The following is an 18996-nucleotide window of genomic DNA, read 5'->3' on the forward strand; positions in this document are numbered from 1 at the left end:
AACAACCTTTCTGTTCATGCTATACCTGCTAAGTTGTGCTTCATTATAGAAGATATAAAAATACGTTAGATACCTTTTCAGTCTTCTATGACTATGTTTAATAGTCAACCTTCACAAAATATAGTTCAGTCTACATCATGGACTTTTTCTGCTGTTGCTTTTATTTTGTCCAACTCTTTGGCTGCTCAAGAAGGAGACTTGGATGAAAGAAATATGACTAGTACTGTTGCTACTTTAACGCTGGGGTGCCTTCTATGTGGAGTCGGCATGTCCTCCCTGTGGTTGCGAGGGTTTCCTCCGGGTGCTCCAGTTTCCTCCCACATCCCAAAGACATGCTGTAGGTGGATTGGACACTCTAAATTGGCCCTAGGCATGAGTGTGTGCATGTATGTGCCTTCCATGGAAGGTTGGGCGCCAGGCTGGCAACTCAACACCGTAAAACTCTACTGCCAATCATGTGCGGACAGGTGATCCACTGTGGCGACCCCTAACCGGGAAAAGCTGAAAGAAGAAGAAGAAGAAGACTGTTGCTACTTTAACAGGTACTGGTTCTGAAAAATATCTGAATTTTTCTGCTAACCCTTTTTGTACTGTTGGATATGTTTACAACAGCCATACCGATTCTGTTTCTTATCAGCACAATATTTCTGAGCAGTTAAAGTTATTTGATAAAAAGCTTAACAAGTTTCAGAATTTGTCCTTTGAGAACATGTACTTTGAGCAGTGCATTAATTTGAACATTGTGGAAAAAGGTTTGAGGTAATATAAATACTCTAAACGGCTGACTGAAGATCTATTTTTTTAAGGAACTAACAGAATTTTTCAATTACACTGGTATTAACTTACTGATTAGACATAATGAAGGGCTATTGCAGGTTTTAAATGATGAAATTAACGTCTTTGACTTTTCTATTTCTCAGCACTTGCAGCAGTCACTTATTCGTGTGGAGGTTGACTTCATTATGTTTTCGCTACGGAGGGAGGTAGCCAATATAATACAAAGAAAGAAGCTTAGCTTAGCAGAGATTTGGTGGCTTATAAGGATGGTGTGGCAGTTCCTTCTTTTTCCTCAAGAAGGGCCTAGGAGAACAGAAATACTGGCAGGCAGGTCGGCCAATCCTCAGAGTTCATCAGATTTTCAGTCGTCCAATCGGATGAGCTCAACGAATAGAGGGGGCACACAAACAGAGGCAGGAAGGAGACCTTGAAACAGGAGCCATTGAAGACAAGTGTTTCTGGTACTTCTGTTTTATTTTCTGGACATTGTACTATGTTAGTTGATAATGTTTATAATTTTATTCATATTCAGGAGCAGTTTACTATTGAGCAAATTGCAGTGCTTAACACAGGCTTATCTTTTGTACCCTCATGTAGAGGGAATTTAAGTCAAACATTAGTAGACTTGAAGTTATTTTGCTGGAAATTAAGTTTGTCTCGTTTGTTTCATGACTTTGTTATTTGTCCTTTTAAAAAGAAGAGCACATTTAATCCCACATTACCAGCTTTGGTGGGGTTATTTTATGATTTATGTGAGAAGAATATTTTATGCATGTTTCAAAGTCAGACTGCGAATAAATACTACAATTTAAACTGCCAGGATAAAAAGGCCCTCTTTGAATTGTCTAAAATATTTGATTTGTGCTTCATGAAAGCTAACAAGAGTAATGGCCTCACTGTAATCTATTTGATTATGTTACTCAGATTGAAAAAAATGTTGAAAAATGTTCAGGAATATGAGAAGGTTATTTTGTATTTTGTTAGAAAGATATCGGTACATACATAATACATTGTTGGATTTACTTAGCAATTGTTCTGTCACTTATGAAGTATTTCAATTTTTATTTGTTGAACATCCCAGGCTGGCTATTTTGTTTGGGATTCCTATACTTCACAGTAGGGCATAACTTTTAGGCCTATTGTGTCTGCTAAAGACAGTGTCACTGAACACACCTCTGTCTTCTTAGATTACTTTTTAAATTCTCTTGTCCAGAAATGAAACAGTTATACAAGCGACACATGGTATTTGGATATTTTGCAGGATGAGTATTGGATGGTTTGCGCAGGTTGAATATTGACAAAGCGGATATTAATATGTTCACCTTGGATGCAAAGTCTTTATATACTAGCATGCCATGCGTAGAAGGTATTGATTTTTTGAGACTGTATCTTGTGAAATTTAGCTCCTATATTAGTGATATGACAAGTACGATTTGTGAACTTATGGAAGCTATGTCTAAAAATAATTTCCTCATATTTAATGGTCAAATTTACCACCAAAGAAGAGGGGTCGTGATGGGGGTGACAGTGGCCCCCATTGTCATGTGGTGGTGGGAGACATAATATTTGTACAATAATGTCTTTCTTTAAAACACGTGTAATTAAATATTATAGATTTGTGGATGATTTTTTTTTTATTACTGATGCTAAATTAGTTGCTATTGCTGCCTTTGTTTCAAATATTAATGACACTACTGAGTTTTTAGACTTTAAAATAGGCTGTTAAGGCACTAATATACATTCTTAGGATGTTCCCATGCAATGGAGCAAAAGTAATGACTTTTTCCTACTAATATTTATAGTAAGGAATGTTTACAATACTAGAGTCAACAACTATAAAAATTAACTCATTTTGGGAGAAATCACTGTTGTTATAAAGAAATTCAGTAAACCATTGTACACTTGTAATACGTGGAATTACTGTGAAAAAATCTTTTATGTCTATTGTCAAGAATACCAAAGCATCAGTGAAGACTAAATTATTTAATTTATTTAGCAAATCCAAAGAATCCTTCCACAGATATTCCACATACTGTACTACTACTTTTAAATGGTAGTCTAAAAACTTTGCAAGGGGTGAAGTAATTGAACATGTAGCATCCAGTATAGGGCACACTGGTGGATCATTTATATCCTTGTGCATCTTCAGTACTCCGAATACTGTTGGTGCCATAGGATCTTCCATATGAAAAAAATATATTCATCAATGTTAATTTGTTCCTGCATTAATATATTATGCAATGCTGCATGGACTTTACCATAAGCGATATTCAACTCATTTTTTGAGACCTGCATATAAGTGTCTTCAAAATATTATACATTTTCTCTACATACTGCATGTTGTCCTTAATGACTACCCCACCCCCTTACCTGGCTTTATAATCCTGACATGCAAAGATTTTAGATAATTCATAAGATCCAGTTCTTCTTTAGTTACATTAAAAATACTCAGTATTGATTTCTTTGACATATTACATCTCAAATCCATCTCAAACATTTTCTCAAAGAAATGTTATACTGGATGGAGGGTGGGCTGTAAATGCTCTACAATTTTAAGTTGTGTTCACAAAGGAATTATTTTCAGACATGATACTCAAATCAAGCATTCTAATGTACATTTTTAAAGCCATCAAAACCTCAGCGATGTTAGTCCTTTTACGCATCACAAAGATGAAACCTTTGGAAAAAATGTCAGTATAGGCTTGTTGCACCAGAGAAGAACTGAAATTAAAAACATGAAAGTCACCTGCTTGATTGGTCACTGTTTTGGAAAGTTCAACTGTATCCACAGTGATCGCTACTTGCATTAAAAGTTTCCATCTCTTCTTCCTCTACACAGTGTTCACCCATTCTCCCACTGAATACTGGGGGAGTATATCCATCCTGGTCATTGCTGCTGCTGTGCTTCCTGTTTCCCTTTTAGGCACTCCGAGCATCGTAGGGATGGAAAATCCAAAGGGGGATCCCTTGCAGTAGATTTCCCCCTGTTGTGGTTCATTCCTCTTGTAATACAGTCGGTGTGCCATCTCTGTGTGCAGATTTCTCCCATGACTTGTTCTATTATCCCATTCCTGAGATTCAGGTGGTGGTGGATATGCTTTATTATTTATATAATCCAACCTCTCTCTTTCAAGCTTCCACGTTTTCCTTTTTTATCATCTTTTCTATTGGAGCATCGATGGAATGAAATACACAAGAATACTGTATCTTATATTGATCATAATTACTACCTTCAGTAATGGCTTTATCAAGCTCACTGATGTCATTGATGAATTCCTCTATTAGTTTGGCATTACACTTCACAAGGAGCTCCACCAACTCACATCCATACCTATCAAACAGGTGGAGCAAATCCTTATGCAAAGTGGAATTATTAACAAGTCCCGTAGGGCACTTCCAAACCCTCAGACTCTTCGGGACTCTGTTCGCTTTTACTGATTCCAATAAGTAGCTGTTCTCCAACTGCAGCTTATGTACCTTAAATAACTTGTACTGAAATGCATCTAGGCATTCGCCTAAAGGGCTGTTATCTCTTGGTGCAGTGTTCACAACAAAATCTAACTTTTTTTCTGCAGCTATTCATCCACTCTGGGAACTATACAAGTGTTATTGTTAAAACCATAGCTATTCGAAAAGGTGCACCACTATTTGCAGAGACTAGCACTTCCCTATGTCTTACAGTACTGAATATAGGATAAACATCCACTGGCACTCTCCCATGAGAATTCTCTCACTTATTGGGAAGCTGCACAGAGTCTAGTCTTTGCAACAACTGTTGAACTAATAATGTTAAATTATAGACTGACCGGTGCAATCTTCCAAGTTTAAGTCAGGAAATAACAGTTATGAGCAACTTGGACCACTCCCTGCCATGCTGTAGACGAATGCACAACAAACTGATAAAAAGGCATAAGCAAACAAACAAAAGTAATGCACGGAGGGCACTGAGGTCACTTAGATAACATTGCATTTATTAAATACCAAAGATGAGCACTTTTATCTTATAACAGTACCAAGACTTCATCAGATAAAAAAAAAGAAAACTGATGAATTTAAAACCCAGTAAAAAGTCATAAGATAAACTGGTACTCAGACTTAAAAACACAGTGTTACAATGTCACAACTGAAACAGACTTATTAATTAGTTTAAAACAAGCAAAAGATATGTATACTCTCAAAACACAGTTCAAAAACATATACAACCGCACTAAAAACATGTTATTTATACTGCATGTCAAATAAATAAATTCATTATCATTGATAAGTTTTTAATTTAAGCAAGCAGATGACAGAAGAAACCTCATTAAGCCCTGGGGAACTACCTGCATTCAAGCACTAATAATGTAAATCTTAAAACTAGCACTACACTACTAGAAAATTCCACAAGTAAAAGGTATTCAGAAAAGACTCGAGCTGATGTAAACCAGAAAGAAGGGAATTGCGAGTAAGGAGAGAGTTGCAGCTCTTGGATCCAAATCTATGGTAGAAGGTGCTGATTCAAATGCTGAATCAGACGAAAATAGATATTGGATCTCCAATATCACTGAACTTTGGACACAAGGGACATTTCCTTTATTGCCTAACTTGAGTGATGTCCAAATTAACATTTGTGAAGAATTGCAAGGATGCAAGGGTATAATGGGTGATGCTTGCTGACTTACATAATTATTTGGGTCATCAAATGTCAGGTATTCCCATACTCTTATATGCCACTTTTCAAATGTGGCTTTACAAGTTCTTGAAAAACTCATGGGATTATTATACTTGACCATGATGGCACAAGGCAGAATTTTTTTTTTCTTTCTTTCTTTTTTTCTGTAAGGAAGAAGTGATGATGATCTCTCAAGCAGAAATAGCAAGGTTGAAGGTGTGAGTGCAGAAGTCTTCCAAGTAACAATCTCCTATTATTGTCACTTAATTCAGATAAACATGACAGACTCCTCTTACTCAAGTACCACCAAACTTAAGATATTACAGTTTCCTGTACAGCCGCTTAAGCCAGCCTCATTTAGTTCAGAGCTATTTCCAGTAACACAATTTTGCAACTGTACCTGATACTTCTGGATACCTACACAGTGCAATGTTACAGCCTAATATTTTCTGCTTAGTCATTTGTTTTCTCTTTTGGGTGGTCGTATCCTTTACTCCATTTACCAGTTTTACCTATTAAATCCCACTTAAGCAACTAGTCAATGACAAAGGGTCTGCACAATAGTTAAATAAAGTGATGCAACACACTACACAAGATTTAAGGATCTGCATTCTATGTACACATACTCTACTGAAAATTGCCTCCAAATATATTGGGTTTCACCCCTCACTTACAAAAGTATACATACGTTACAAACAAAATACAAAACTAATTTAAGGCCTTGTTTAACATCTCCAGTCACAAGACTAACTCACCTAATTGTAAACATATATAAGCTGTTTTTTTTTTTTTTTATCGTAACTGTCACGTCAGTTCATCCTGCAATCACTACAGACTGTGGCATACTATTCTTTCTTATTAAGGCTCCTGACTGCACCTAATCCAATGAAAGAGCATTTTTGCAACATTGAGCAAACTTCCCTTAATCTTATGCAACAACAGAGAATGCTATATCAATTAAGACTCTGACTTAAAAATAATGACATCATAAAAACTATAACGTTATGAATGGTAGCATTATAAAGTAAGAGTAATTTGCCTACCATGTAAAGAGGGTCTGTCCCCATCCCGCTTCATCAAAGGGTGATCATTTACTGCTCCTCATTTTAATAAATCAGTTGGTAAATGAAAAGGGATTACCAAACTTTACCAAAATTCTTACTGCACAAAGTAAACTGGAGTCCTATCTCTCAACACTGCACAGTTTAATAACATTCAACTTAATGTACGTCAAGAAATGGCTCATATTATTCCAACTTTAAGCAAAGATGCAGTCCCTCAGAATCAACATCTATCAAACTCCTTTCAAGACAATCCAGGCATTCTAGGGGAAAAAAAAAGAATACTAGCAAAACTTCTCAGCAGCTAGACCATTATGCTGGAATTCTTCGAAAGTAATTCAAGGAGGGGTCCAATTTCTGGACCTTTATATTAGAAATAACAGAACAAATCAGATAATGTTAATCTTCAAGGCAACGGTTCAACTATTTTACATTATAAAGCATCTCTATGGTGCCTTTGGGTGTACACAGCAAAACATCTTATAGAGCTAAATATAACTAGTTTTAATAATGGATGCTCACTATAAATACTGACTCCAGAAACGACATACCTTCATTTTGTTTTTTTTAGCTTACTGTATATCTTTGAGAGATGGTTGAAAAGAATCCAGTAAAATCATCATACTTAGCTGTCCAAAGACATAAACAATCAATTAAATCAATAAATGTGCCTAAGATTTACCTTTCCTGCTGTTGCAAAGTATTCCCCATCAGGAGACCATGCCATAAGATATACGGGTATTGCAGTTCTGCATTACAAAATAAAACATTCAGCATTATTTTTAAATCAAATGTATTTATGAATTTTATCACATTAGGTTCAATGGCAGTAGAACATTTTTTTTTTTTTTACATTTCTCAAACTTTTTATTGCTACACTATTAATGAAGTAAAAGCTATTGCCTCCAAACAGATTATGCTTGTGTTTAAGATGCAGGCAATGCAAGCAATGCCTCCCAAACATTTGAAGTTAGGCTTGTTATGAAAATCGTAAACAGTCCAATTCCCTTTCAAGCTGCATTAAATGCAGTGCACTATAAATGCCAAAATTATTTTTCAAAGAACGGCTATTCAACTTTAAAACTAAATAAATGTCAGAATTATTTTTCTAAAGAGCAATGACCATTCAACTTTGAAACTAAATAAATGTCTGTCAAGGGTAGCTTGCACTGTCTGGGTATGGCAGCAAATATAAACTTATTTTTAGAGTAAAAAAAAAAAATATTTGAAAAGGATCATAAAAATTAATCTTTCAAATTCACTGCATGCTATGACAAAACATGTACACAAAGTTTTGGGTTAAAATATTTAAAACTGCAATTTACCACTTTATATTTTTAACTCCTAAACAATTTTATGTTTTTACTATTATCATCATTAATAAAAAAATGGGACCACTCAGTACGCAAGAAGATGCTGTTGGCATATTGTAACTCAAATTCAATGTACTCCTGCTCTTCTGAAGTACAGCCCTATGTTAAAAATTATACCGGTTCATGAAGATAACATTCAGGATTTTTGACTGTTCCTGTGGGGTTTTGTAAACCACAGATTCACTGAAGTCACTCTACCTTTTTCCCCACAAATGCAGCAACTTCACACATCATTATATTTAAATAGGATTCCAGAAGAGCTTCACTTGCATTTGCTATGTGTAATGCAAAATATCACTTGTTTATTTTCTTACATCTATTCTATGCTATCCTAAAATTCATGTACTAATGTTGACCCTACCTTTACTTGTAGGGCACTGGACCATATACTTTATATAACTTTCAGGGAAAACACAATTCTGCTCCCCAATGAAATCATTCTCCTTTTATTTTCCATTAAAGCTACTTGTGCATTTGAAGTTCCTGCCAAAGATACTGCCTTTACTAAATTTTAAAGATCTTATTACAGTTTATGAATACCCATAACACTATGTCTCTTTCATCCTTTCCATTAGTATGAACATTAAATTTTTCTTGTTAGACTTCTGGCAAAGGCTTTCTACCCTCTTGGTAGTACACTATCAAAATCTCAATACGAGTTATATCCACACAGAGATGTGACATATACAACTCCATAAAATGGCACTGAAAGAATTTCACCTGCTGTTTCTTCAGAGGAATTAAAACTTCCCTTTATGTACTGGTAATACATTTTCTTACATATCTCATCGCCTTTTCTTACATCATTCTCACAATGCTTTTCTATGTAAAAGTCTTAAAAGTTTAAATAAAAAGTGCGACACAGTTTTTCTTTACAACTGCTGCAAATACTGCTTCATCATCATCATCTTCTTTCGGCTGTTCCCATTAGGGGTCGCCACAGCGGATCACCTGTTTCCATTTCTTCCTGTCCTCTGTATCTTGCTCTGTCACACCAACCACCTGCATGTCCTCTCTCACAACATCCATAAACCTTATCTTAGGCCTTCCTCTTTTCCTGTTACCTGGTAGCTTCATCCTTAGCATCTTTTTCCCAATATACTCAGCATCCCTCCTCAGCGCATATCCAAACCAACGTAATCTTGCCTCTCTGGCTTTGTCTCCATACTGCTTCACAAGGTGAAAAATATGACAAGATTTTTCCTGGCTAGATACACATTAGTATGTCTAAAATCTAAGCTTCTATATATTAACACTCCTACAGTTTTGTCAAGATCTATTTTACCACATCTAACCCCCTTCTGTATCCACTGTGTAGCAAATTTTAGCACTAACTATAAGCAAAGGTATCTATCTACCTTACCTTTCCTTCCAGCCATGTCACTGAGACATTAAATACTGACTACAGCAGTGAAGCTGTAGGATCTCACAATAATTCAACTTTCTTCACTGTAGAAAAATAGATATGAAAGGTTAGTCACAACAATGACCTATAGGACCTCAAAATAACACCTTTCGCCACTGCAAATACAATTCAGCACAGCTGTTGATGGTTTGTTAAGTCAATTTACTCATATTACTACCTTTCAATCCACAAGAAAGGGCTCTAGTTTTTGCATAATTTTTTTTTTTTTTTGGTGACATTGTGTCTTATGCCTTAACATGCAGATTATGCCCCCCCCTTCACTTTACTGTTTTAGTCAATTAGTCAAAAAGGACTATCACATTAGTTGAATCTCATATTCTAGCTCTGTGAATTGACATTACACAGGGTCACACAGTCTCCTGGCCTTCAGGTAATGAACAATTTATCTCCTTAGAAGGAATGGCATTTTTCTAACTTGTCCACTACTAAATTTCCCCTACTATTAATTTCAAAATAAAAGTCCTACAGTTCCCCACCTCTACTCTGCTCTACTACAAATAGAATACTGTCCACTTCCTCATTAGGCAACCTACCAACTCTCCTCCTGACTTGTTTAATAAGCTCTTCTCTGGCTTTACAAGTTCTTTTTCTTAGTACTTTTGCAGTTCTAAGGTGGTTCACATCAAGTTGCACTGCATTATCTGTTTTCAGTGTTATTTTTTTATGAAACTTCTCTCTGTGCACAGGATCAGACAAGTTTCCCTCATTTAAGCCTTCTGCCCCATCATCTTCATTTGTGAAACTAAAGTTAAGCATTTATTCAGTGTTTCTGCCCTTTCTCTACTTGCCCATTCGCCCATCACTTTAATAAGAAACAGGTATTCTTCCATGTTGTCTGTGGTCTTTAATATGCCTATAAAAGGTGTTCTCTTTCTTCTAGGCAATGTTTGCTTTGCTTTTGAGTCTTGGCGCTTCCTCTTCTATTAATTTTAGGAACCTCCTGCTACTTCATCTGACACAATTTCTCTTTTTTCCTTATTTATAATTAATTTTATTTTCCTAAATAATCTTCTTTTCTCACTGACCACCTCAGATACTTCACTGTTTGTGAGCCACACTATCAGTATTCCTTCCATCGCTTCACTTTACCGATGAACTTCATACAGTCAGGTATAACGTGTTTGTCAAAAGCCTTAATTTTTGCCACTCTTCTACTTCCCTTTCTGGTGCTTGCTGCAGGCTATATATTTACACACTGTCTTATCTTCATCATACAACACTTCGGCTTTTGCATAACTGCTCTGTGGAGCAGCAATTATTCATACCAATAAGCCTTGACTGAGTTTGGTCAGTACAAGATTTTCCCTCTGTAGGCATGATGTAATCAAAAGGGTGAAGCTCAAGTGATCAAATAAAGCCAGCTATGGCAAAATCCTGCATTACCTACACTCAACCTTGGATTACCATTATACAATGGCAAAAACTGCTTACCTTTTTAGGTAAAGGCATTGTGTGATGCGACATTAGTTTCTTTCTGGAACTTGCCTTTCCTGCTGAACGTCTGAATGATGTAGTTCAAATGAGTATGACATCCATATGCTTACACAGTAGATTACAAAAATGTATACAAGACAGTATAAAAAATATTCATGTCTTGAATCCATCCCTGTTTGCATGTTCATGTCCTCCCTTTCTTGACATTTTTGTCCTATTTAGCTTTCAGTGGGCTGCACATTGGAAAGTAATACTGACATAGCAAGAAATGGAAGACACAGCTGTATGATGGTGAGAGTTTCTGTTACGTTTTGAGAGTGTACTAGTATATATATATATATATATATATATATATATACACACATTTATATTTATATATTTATTTTTGTGGTAACTGGACTTGACACAATTCGCAGTGCTGGATTTAAAATCGGCGTGCATGTTTTTAAATACTAAGGATTGTTTAAATATATACAAAACCAGCACCAGAAAGCCAGGTAGATTATAAAATGAGTTTATTAAGCAAATTCTACCAACAAAAACAGAGAGCAATTTCCCTGATATTCCATTGGCTTCTTCAGGGTTTCTTGTGGTTTTTGAATTGTGCTTTTCCATTGTCCACACGATCCATTTTTGCATTTCTTGTCCACTTTGGGTTTTATTTTATTGTATAATGAACCTTATAGTAGTGTGACCTCAGCCTCCCAGATAATGTACATGCAATTCTCAAATGATTTCCTTAACTCCATCGGTGAGAACCAGGTGGATTGTAGTATAGTCCCAATCCACATACAGCATTGAAAATATTTGAGCTTGTGCATAAGTCAGCAGTAAAGTTTGTCTAATTTCCATCTGGCATACTAATGTCTCCCAGTAACAGTATACTTTCATAGCCAACCACTGCAGTCTCATTCTATCACTTTCCTATTGTTCTATCTTAGGGGTTGAGAGGTCAGTAAATATCACCCTCTTGCCACAGCTGCAACTTCCCATCTGCATAATAACCCAAGGTGTTCTTCCCTCCTCTGACGACTTAGCAGCTCATCTGACTTCATTTATTCTAGGTTATAAGCTAATTCTTCCTCCTATGTGTTTCTTCCTGATCCCTCCTCTATGCTGCACATTAAGGGATGTGTCAGCATTCTAACTATGACTCTCCGATAACCACAAAGTCTCAATTACTGTCAGGAATCAGTCAACCAGTCAGTGATATTTTACTCATACCAAATGCATTTTAACACTATTCTTAATGTGGTAATCCATACATATTTTAGATACTTTGATCTCTGTGAATCTACACCTGATTCAGGCCACCTGAGAACCCTGTACCCCTCTTAGCTGCTTCACTCCAAGAGCAATGACGTAATCCTTATACGACTAAGTAGGCTGGCATCTCTTATTAAGTAGAAGTGCTCAATGTTTCCTGGCAGAATTGCAACAGCCTGAAGAGTGGGTGGACACTTAAGACATTACATCAGGACTAGGGAAGATATTGCATCTTAACAGCACAGCCTCACACTATGGCAATATAGCATGAATTACCTCATAGTACGTCGGTGAATGCTTCCACTTGATGATCTTTTGATTAAGAACACTGCAGCAGCACATTCTGCCACAGAAGGTAATCACTTAACAATCTTATGTCAAAGATCTGCTTTTGATCTAATAATTTCCTTCTCCCAACTGAAGCAGAAAAGGCAGTTGGCTACCAAATCTTACCCCTAAATTAATAAATCTATGCTCATGCCACTCCTTTATTTCAGATTAACAGAACTCTACTCTGCACCTCACCTTTGCATTAGCAGCCAATAACTTCTTTACACCAGTATGACTTACCTCTGCACTGAAGTTCTGATGAATTTATCCCAGTCATGTATGACCATTGCTAACTCTACAAGGTGAGCCTGAGTACTTTTCCCTCTCAGACCTAGATACATGTACTCCTTTCTGAACCTCCCAGTATAAGACTGGAGATGAAGGAAGAGGCTATTTTGCCTCTGAATTTCCTGTCTGCAATAACATAATGTTTTTTATTATTAATTATATTTTTATTATTAATCCTTTTTTTCTAATGAATTGTTCTCTCTCCTGAGATATTCAAACAGTCTTACAAGAACAGGGCTGCATTCTACAAGGAACAGCTCCAGTTTCTCTTTAACTCTCTATCAAACTTCTCTGTGTACTCACACTGATAAGGCATCAACATATTTTTTTTCCAGAAGATCACATAACTTAATGGTAAAAATGTATGCCTGACACATTTTGGTACAACACCAGCTATTGTGTACTCCCCAAAAAAATAAATAAATATGACACTATGAAAGTTATGCACATACCATTACGATAGATCCGTGTGGCATTCTTTTTGTCTGGTTCAACATGCGAGATGTTGGATCAGACTGGATCCTATCACTGCAACGTATACCAGAGCTTTGGTTCAGAGAGCTCGGACTCCTCCACTACCCACAATTCCCCTCTACTGTCTAAATTACCTCAGATTGAGTTTGCTGACTGACCACAAGATGTCACAAGAGATATATACACACACACACACACACACACACACACACATACATAACAGGACAAAGAAAAAATAGAATAAACATTTTATATTGTAAGAGATACAAGGAATCAGATAGGGTCCAAAGGAGATCTGGCCGATGCCTAGAACTATTTTGACAATTTAGTAAGGGGGAAGGAGGGAGGGGAGTTGAACTAGATGAAAAGTACACAACACAGATCTATTGTTATAGTATGTACATAACTTTCGTATCAGATTTTGTCTTTTTTGATCTGATTCAACGTGTGGGATAGATTCCCAAGCTACCCAACAGGGACCTGGGTGGACTCAAGGAAGGATATTCCTGAGTATGACAGAGCCAAAAGATGTGAGAGTCCTGGACTGCACATCTAACTTGTAGTGAGGTAAAAAGGTATGAGATGAGGACAAAGTTGCAGCTACGCATATCTTACAGATAGGGACTTGTTTTGCAAATGCTGTTGAGGTTGCCATTGCTCAGGTAGAGTATGCTTAGGCTTTGATTGCAGAAGCATACCTTGCAAATCATACACAAAAGAAATGCAAATCTAATGTGTGTAATGTTGGTTCTGCTTTATTGGGAAGAAAACTGGCAAGTCAATCTGTTGATTCAAGTTAGATTCAGAAATTACTTTAGGAAGAAATGAAGAGTTTATTCTCAAGAACACTGTCCTTATGAAAGAGAAGGGAGCCTTGCATGAAAGTGCCTGTAGTTCTGATACTGATTTGACAGATGTAATGGCAACCACAAAAATAGTCTGCTGTGGAAAAAAAACTTCATATCTATGGATGCTGCTGGTTTTAAGGGTTTTTGGGTTAAATATTGAAGTAAGATTTTGACATCCCAGTGGGACTGGATCACAAACTGGGGTCTTAATAAAAAGGTTCCTCTCAAAGGCTTTGGATACTTTGAGGGAAGCAATGGAAGCATTGTTGAACCCTATGTGGAAGTTTGAAGTGGCTGCTTACTGTACTTTAACTATGAATTAGTCTGATCTAGGAAGAGGAGATGAAAAGGGACCTGGTGGCCAAGGATGGACCAGAACATCTCTCAGTGACTGTCCCTGTGGAGGGGTGAGGACAAAGTAATTTCTGCATTTGTTGTTTATGTACGAAGTAAAAATGTCACAGGAAGGTTGACTCCTGCGGCTGAAAATCTCCACTGCCACTGTTTTGTTAAGAGACCACTTGTGATGCAGTAATATAGTTCTGCTCAATTTGGCTGCTAGGACAGTGGACGTCCCAGGTACGTGCATTGCTGCTAGAGTTCAAAGACATCACTTGTTGCAAGATTCTCATGGTTTCTTGACAAAGAGGGTACAATCAGGTTCCACCTTGTTTGCTGATTGTACCAAACCACTGCCATATTGTCTGAGTGTATGGCTATCACATCATTGGGTAGGTGGTCCTGTAGTGCCTGTAATGTAAGGAGAACCACTCTTAAATCCAAGACATTGATCTGACGCTTGGCCATGTCCCTTGGACTGTTTACCCTTCAAAATACCCATCCACACCCCAAGCAATAAGGGAGGCATCCGTGGTTACTGTAACTCTGGGTATTGGAGGTCAGAAGAGTCAGCCTCAAGTTATTTAATCGGACAAAATCCACCATGAAATGTGGTCCCTGCAGAACTACGTGATTCTTACTCTAGTGAAGGGGTTACGTTTTTGAGACCACTGCACAGCTAGCATCCACTATAGATCTCTCATTTGATATCTAGCTAAAGGAACCATCACTAAGGAGGAAGTCGAACCTGGGGTCTGGGATGATTTATTACCTGGAGAGCTGGGGATCTGACTGATTTGTTGAGGGGAGTTTTGTCATCTGATGTACAGTGTTTAAGTGGCAACCTGTGAACTCTACTGACTGAGTAAGAAGTGACTTGCTTTTGCTGGTGTTTACAGAAGCATCCAGATGTGTTATTAACTAACAGGAATGACTGATGACTTAGAAGTAGATCCTGGAGGAAGAAGCGACAATCATTCAGATATGGGAATACCTGGATCCCTTGTGGCCCGAGAAAGGCTGTCACAGCTGCCATTATCTTGGTGAACACCCTGGGGGGGGGCGTGGTGAGACGAAATGGCAGCGCTCTGATGTGACAGTGTTTGGTAAAATGGACTGAACTGTGACCATCCAGAATTTTGTCTGTTTTACAAATTGATTCAGATTGCTGTGATCCAAAACTGGTCTTAGGGTCCCTGTTTTTTTTTTTGTTTTTGTTTTTTTTTAAGAAACCTTGAATAGTGTTTGCTGGATCCTAATTGGTCTTGTGGGGACCAGATGGATGACCCTTTGGTCCAGCAACTTTGAGACTTCTATTGCTGCAGATTCTAACTGACTGGGTGGAGAATCACGGACCATTTGTTTTGTTCTTGGGGCTTCCAAAAGGGATACTGTATAACCTCTGGTAATGATCCTTAACAGCCAAGAATTGAAAGTTATATTTTGTCAGGCTAAAGAGTGTAAGGAAAAGTGTCCCCCACTACCTCCAGTGTGCAGTCAGGCAAGCATCCAGGGACACTGATAAGGTTTCTCTGTGAATTGTCCATGGAAACCTTGGTTTTGCAGACTGCCTCTGCCTCATGGGTGACGTCCCATGGTACTGCCTCCACCTCTGCCTCTAGGAGGCCTATCCCCAGAAGTGTCCTTGTGAAAGCCTTAAGATTTCTTAAACCATGTTTTTCTTCCACCTCTCTGACTCCTGGAGAAGGATATCGGAGGAGTTAAAAAAATGTACTTCAGTGACAGACAAGGTCTTACCATCCTGCTTACTTCTGGTAAACATATCCTTGACCTTTAGTCAAAATAGAGTGGAACCATCAAAAGGGGCATTTATGAAAGATGTGTTAAAGCCTTTTGCAAAATCACAGAGCCACATCAAGGCATGAAGTCGCATAGTAATAAATGTACCGGCTGCTCAGGTTGTGCCATCGTCTGCATTAAATAGCAGTCTCATGGCAACATTCACTGAAAGTTCCCGACATTCTCCCTTTTCCATAATGCCCTAGCCCCCAACATACCTCAAAATTTGTAAGCAGTAATAAAAATAAAAACAGTAAAACAAAAAAAAAATAAATAAAATAAAAAAAGCGGGCCACCAAGGCAGTATTTGCGTGGAACACTAGTTTATTTAACATTAAACACTGTCAAGGTAAAACTAACTAAGTGCTTTTGCCAAGAAACATGAATTGATGCAAGCAAAATCATGAATAGCTGCTTAAGTAATTAGAGTATATACAGGAAACTGCATCATAATTGAGTGACTCTGATGAAGCCAATTCATGTTTCTTGGAGAAAGCACTTAGTTGGTTTTACTTTGACAGCGTTTAATGTTAAATAAACTAGTGATGTTCTGTAGTTCTACCTCGCCTTCAATCTTACATATGGGTTCGGAGCCGATCCTCTGTTCCGACTCGGCCGATTACAAAGCTCGAAGTCTCTCATTTGGCTTGTGGCAAGGTAGGTATCCTGTAGTTCACTAGTAAGAATCCCCAGATCTCATTTGCCATGTCTACGAGTTCAGAAGTGCTTTCTTTCTTGGCCATGGCCAAGTTGGATTTTTTTCTACATTATTATTGTTCACAGTGATATTTTTGCATATAGTATTAGCTTAGTTTATATAGCTTAGTCGTAGTTATTTCAGGTAGAAAATAGCAGTGTGTTTTTCCAATTTTGTGAAGTTTTTGTTGAGAAATTGTTGGCCATTGCTTCCGCAGGCCCGTTTTGTTCCCCAAGTGGTATCCCTTACCTGTGTGCTAGTTTTTTGATATAGTTACTCTTATTAGCGCAGGTCTGTGTTTGAGTTACGACCTTTTCTAATATTGTATTTTCACTAGAATAGTATTCTTGTGCAGTGTTTTTACTATTTTTATTAGCTAGTAATTAGCCTGTTGTTGAACTTTTGCAATTTTTGGTAGCTTTCTTCTTGACTTAGCTTCTTCTCCGTTTTATGGCTAGATCTGTTTAAGTTAGAGGACCTAGTCCTCTATTAACCTTTTTCTGGTGTTGTTTCCTCAGCAGGGCTAGGCCCATTTAAATTAGAGGACCTAGCCCTCGGCTATGTTTCTTTGTGTGCAGTGATTCTTGCAGGGCTAGGCCCGTTTAAGTTAGAGGACCTTGTCCTTTCCTTTCTGCTTTCCCTAGTGTTTCTGTTTGAGTAAACATGTCTAAAGAGTCTAAGGATCATAAACCTTAGAGTTTTAAAAAGTGTATTAAATGCTCCCAAAAAATGTCAATTGGGAAAAGTCTGCCTTGTCTGCCTTTTCAATAACTGACGGACATAGTAATTGTGTTTACCGTCTCGGTGCCATACATCTTCAGGAAACATGTTCTTTGAGTCACTCTTTCAGTTCTCGAGTTCTCCAAGAAAGGAAGAACAAACTGATCCTGAAACGTCTCCTTACGCCTTCCTTTGAGGAGGAATTAGCCAGCTCTTCTTCCTCACACTCCAAATCTCCTTCTTCAAAGAAAGAGAAGGTCAAGTCAGCCAAGATACACTCTCCCACACCAACTATTTTATCTGGACCTCCTCAAAAAAAATATAGAAATTGGACAAACACTTCTACCTCTTCGGTTCCACTGCCTTCGGAGCCAGTCGAGGTTATCGATATCGACACTCCAGTGTCAGCCCCAAGTTTTTTGGAGCCGACCACTGAGAATTTACATAGGAGCTGGTCTAGAGAGTTATTGCCGGTCTCCCCAACTCTAAGATCTCCTATTTTGCAGAAATCTAGGTCACCTACCTTATCATCCAGATCCTCCAAGAGCCTATCTGAAGAAGATGTAGAGAGAGTAGTGCTTAAACTTGAAGTCACCGGTATTACCAAAATTGTTGCTGGCTCTGACTCAATCGGTTCCGGAGCCATCTAAGACCATACTCCCTGTTGCTGTTCCTCCTCTGAGCCATGTTGTTCCTTCGGAGCCAGAGCTATTGGTGCCACTTGTTGTGGAACCCTCAGTTCCAGCACCTCTTGTGTCTGTCTCGGAGCCGAGTTTCACTCCGCCACCTTCGGTGCCATCCTTGGTGTCTAGGAGCCGAAGCTCACCAGTCGGCCCCAACAGGGACGCTTGGACCCAAACCTCTTCGGTTCTGATCCTACCTCTCAGTGCATCGGCTAGGCTGAGCTTGTATCCTACATCCGTCTCGGAGCCGATCACTTTAGAGCCGAGGGCTACTTCTGTTTCATCAGAACCGGGACTGTCCTCGGAGCCAGAGAGATCTGCATTCGAGATGATGAGGAGCGTGCTGTCTAGGTCTTCAGTTCTGCACCAGGTTACCGATGCTCTTCCCCCTCAAGTTCCAACCTCTGTCTCAGTACCATCTCTCTCTCTTGGCAGCAGAGACCCACAGCCTCAGCAGCCCCCATTGGGTGGCCCCCAGTCTTCTGAGACCTCCCCAGAATGAACTTCTGAAGAGCCCCCCTCAGAAAAAAAACTTGCAAGAGGAATCATGTAGACTCCCCTGATGAGTTCATCACCTCAGACACTGACCTTGAGGAGTCAGAAGGATCCCTTAGGTCGTCCTCTGATGATATCTTCTTCATAGAGAGGCAGCTGGCCCACTGCCACCCTTTCTGATGAGGAGTCAGTGTACCTGAAAGCTTTTGGGGCTCAAACCTTCAGCCTCTTGGGCATATCCACCTTTTGACGAGCTCTTGGACCTAGTTAGTTGAAAGGTGTGGAAACTCCTGATGCCGTGGAACCAGTCCCCAGAAGGCCCAACAAGTTTCTT

The 18996-nt window shown here is 38.4% G+C and overlaps 1 protein-coding gene across 1 annotated transcript in view; it reads right to left on the minus strand.

The window, feature by feature from the left end:
- The window catches only part of DMXL2 (Dmx like 2), a 1902820-nt gene that overhangs the window by 1629602 nt on the left and 254222 nt on the right, over nt 1–18996 (minus strand). Inside the window, exon 11 of the mRNA XM_044076363.1 lies at nt 7172–7238. Coding sequence (XP_043932298.1) covers nt 7172–7238 — 67 coding nt within the window. The remainder of the gene's footprint in view (nt 1–7171; nt 7239–18996) is intronic.

This window comes from Protopterus annectens, chromosome 7.part0, assembly GCF_019279795.1.
Source record: "Protopterus annectens isolate FY-2018-M chromosome 7.part0, PAN1.0, whole genome shotgun sequence".
NCBI classification, from domain to species: Eukaryota; Metazoa; Chordata; order Ceratodontiformes; family Protopteridae; genus Protopterus; species Protopterus annectens.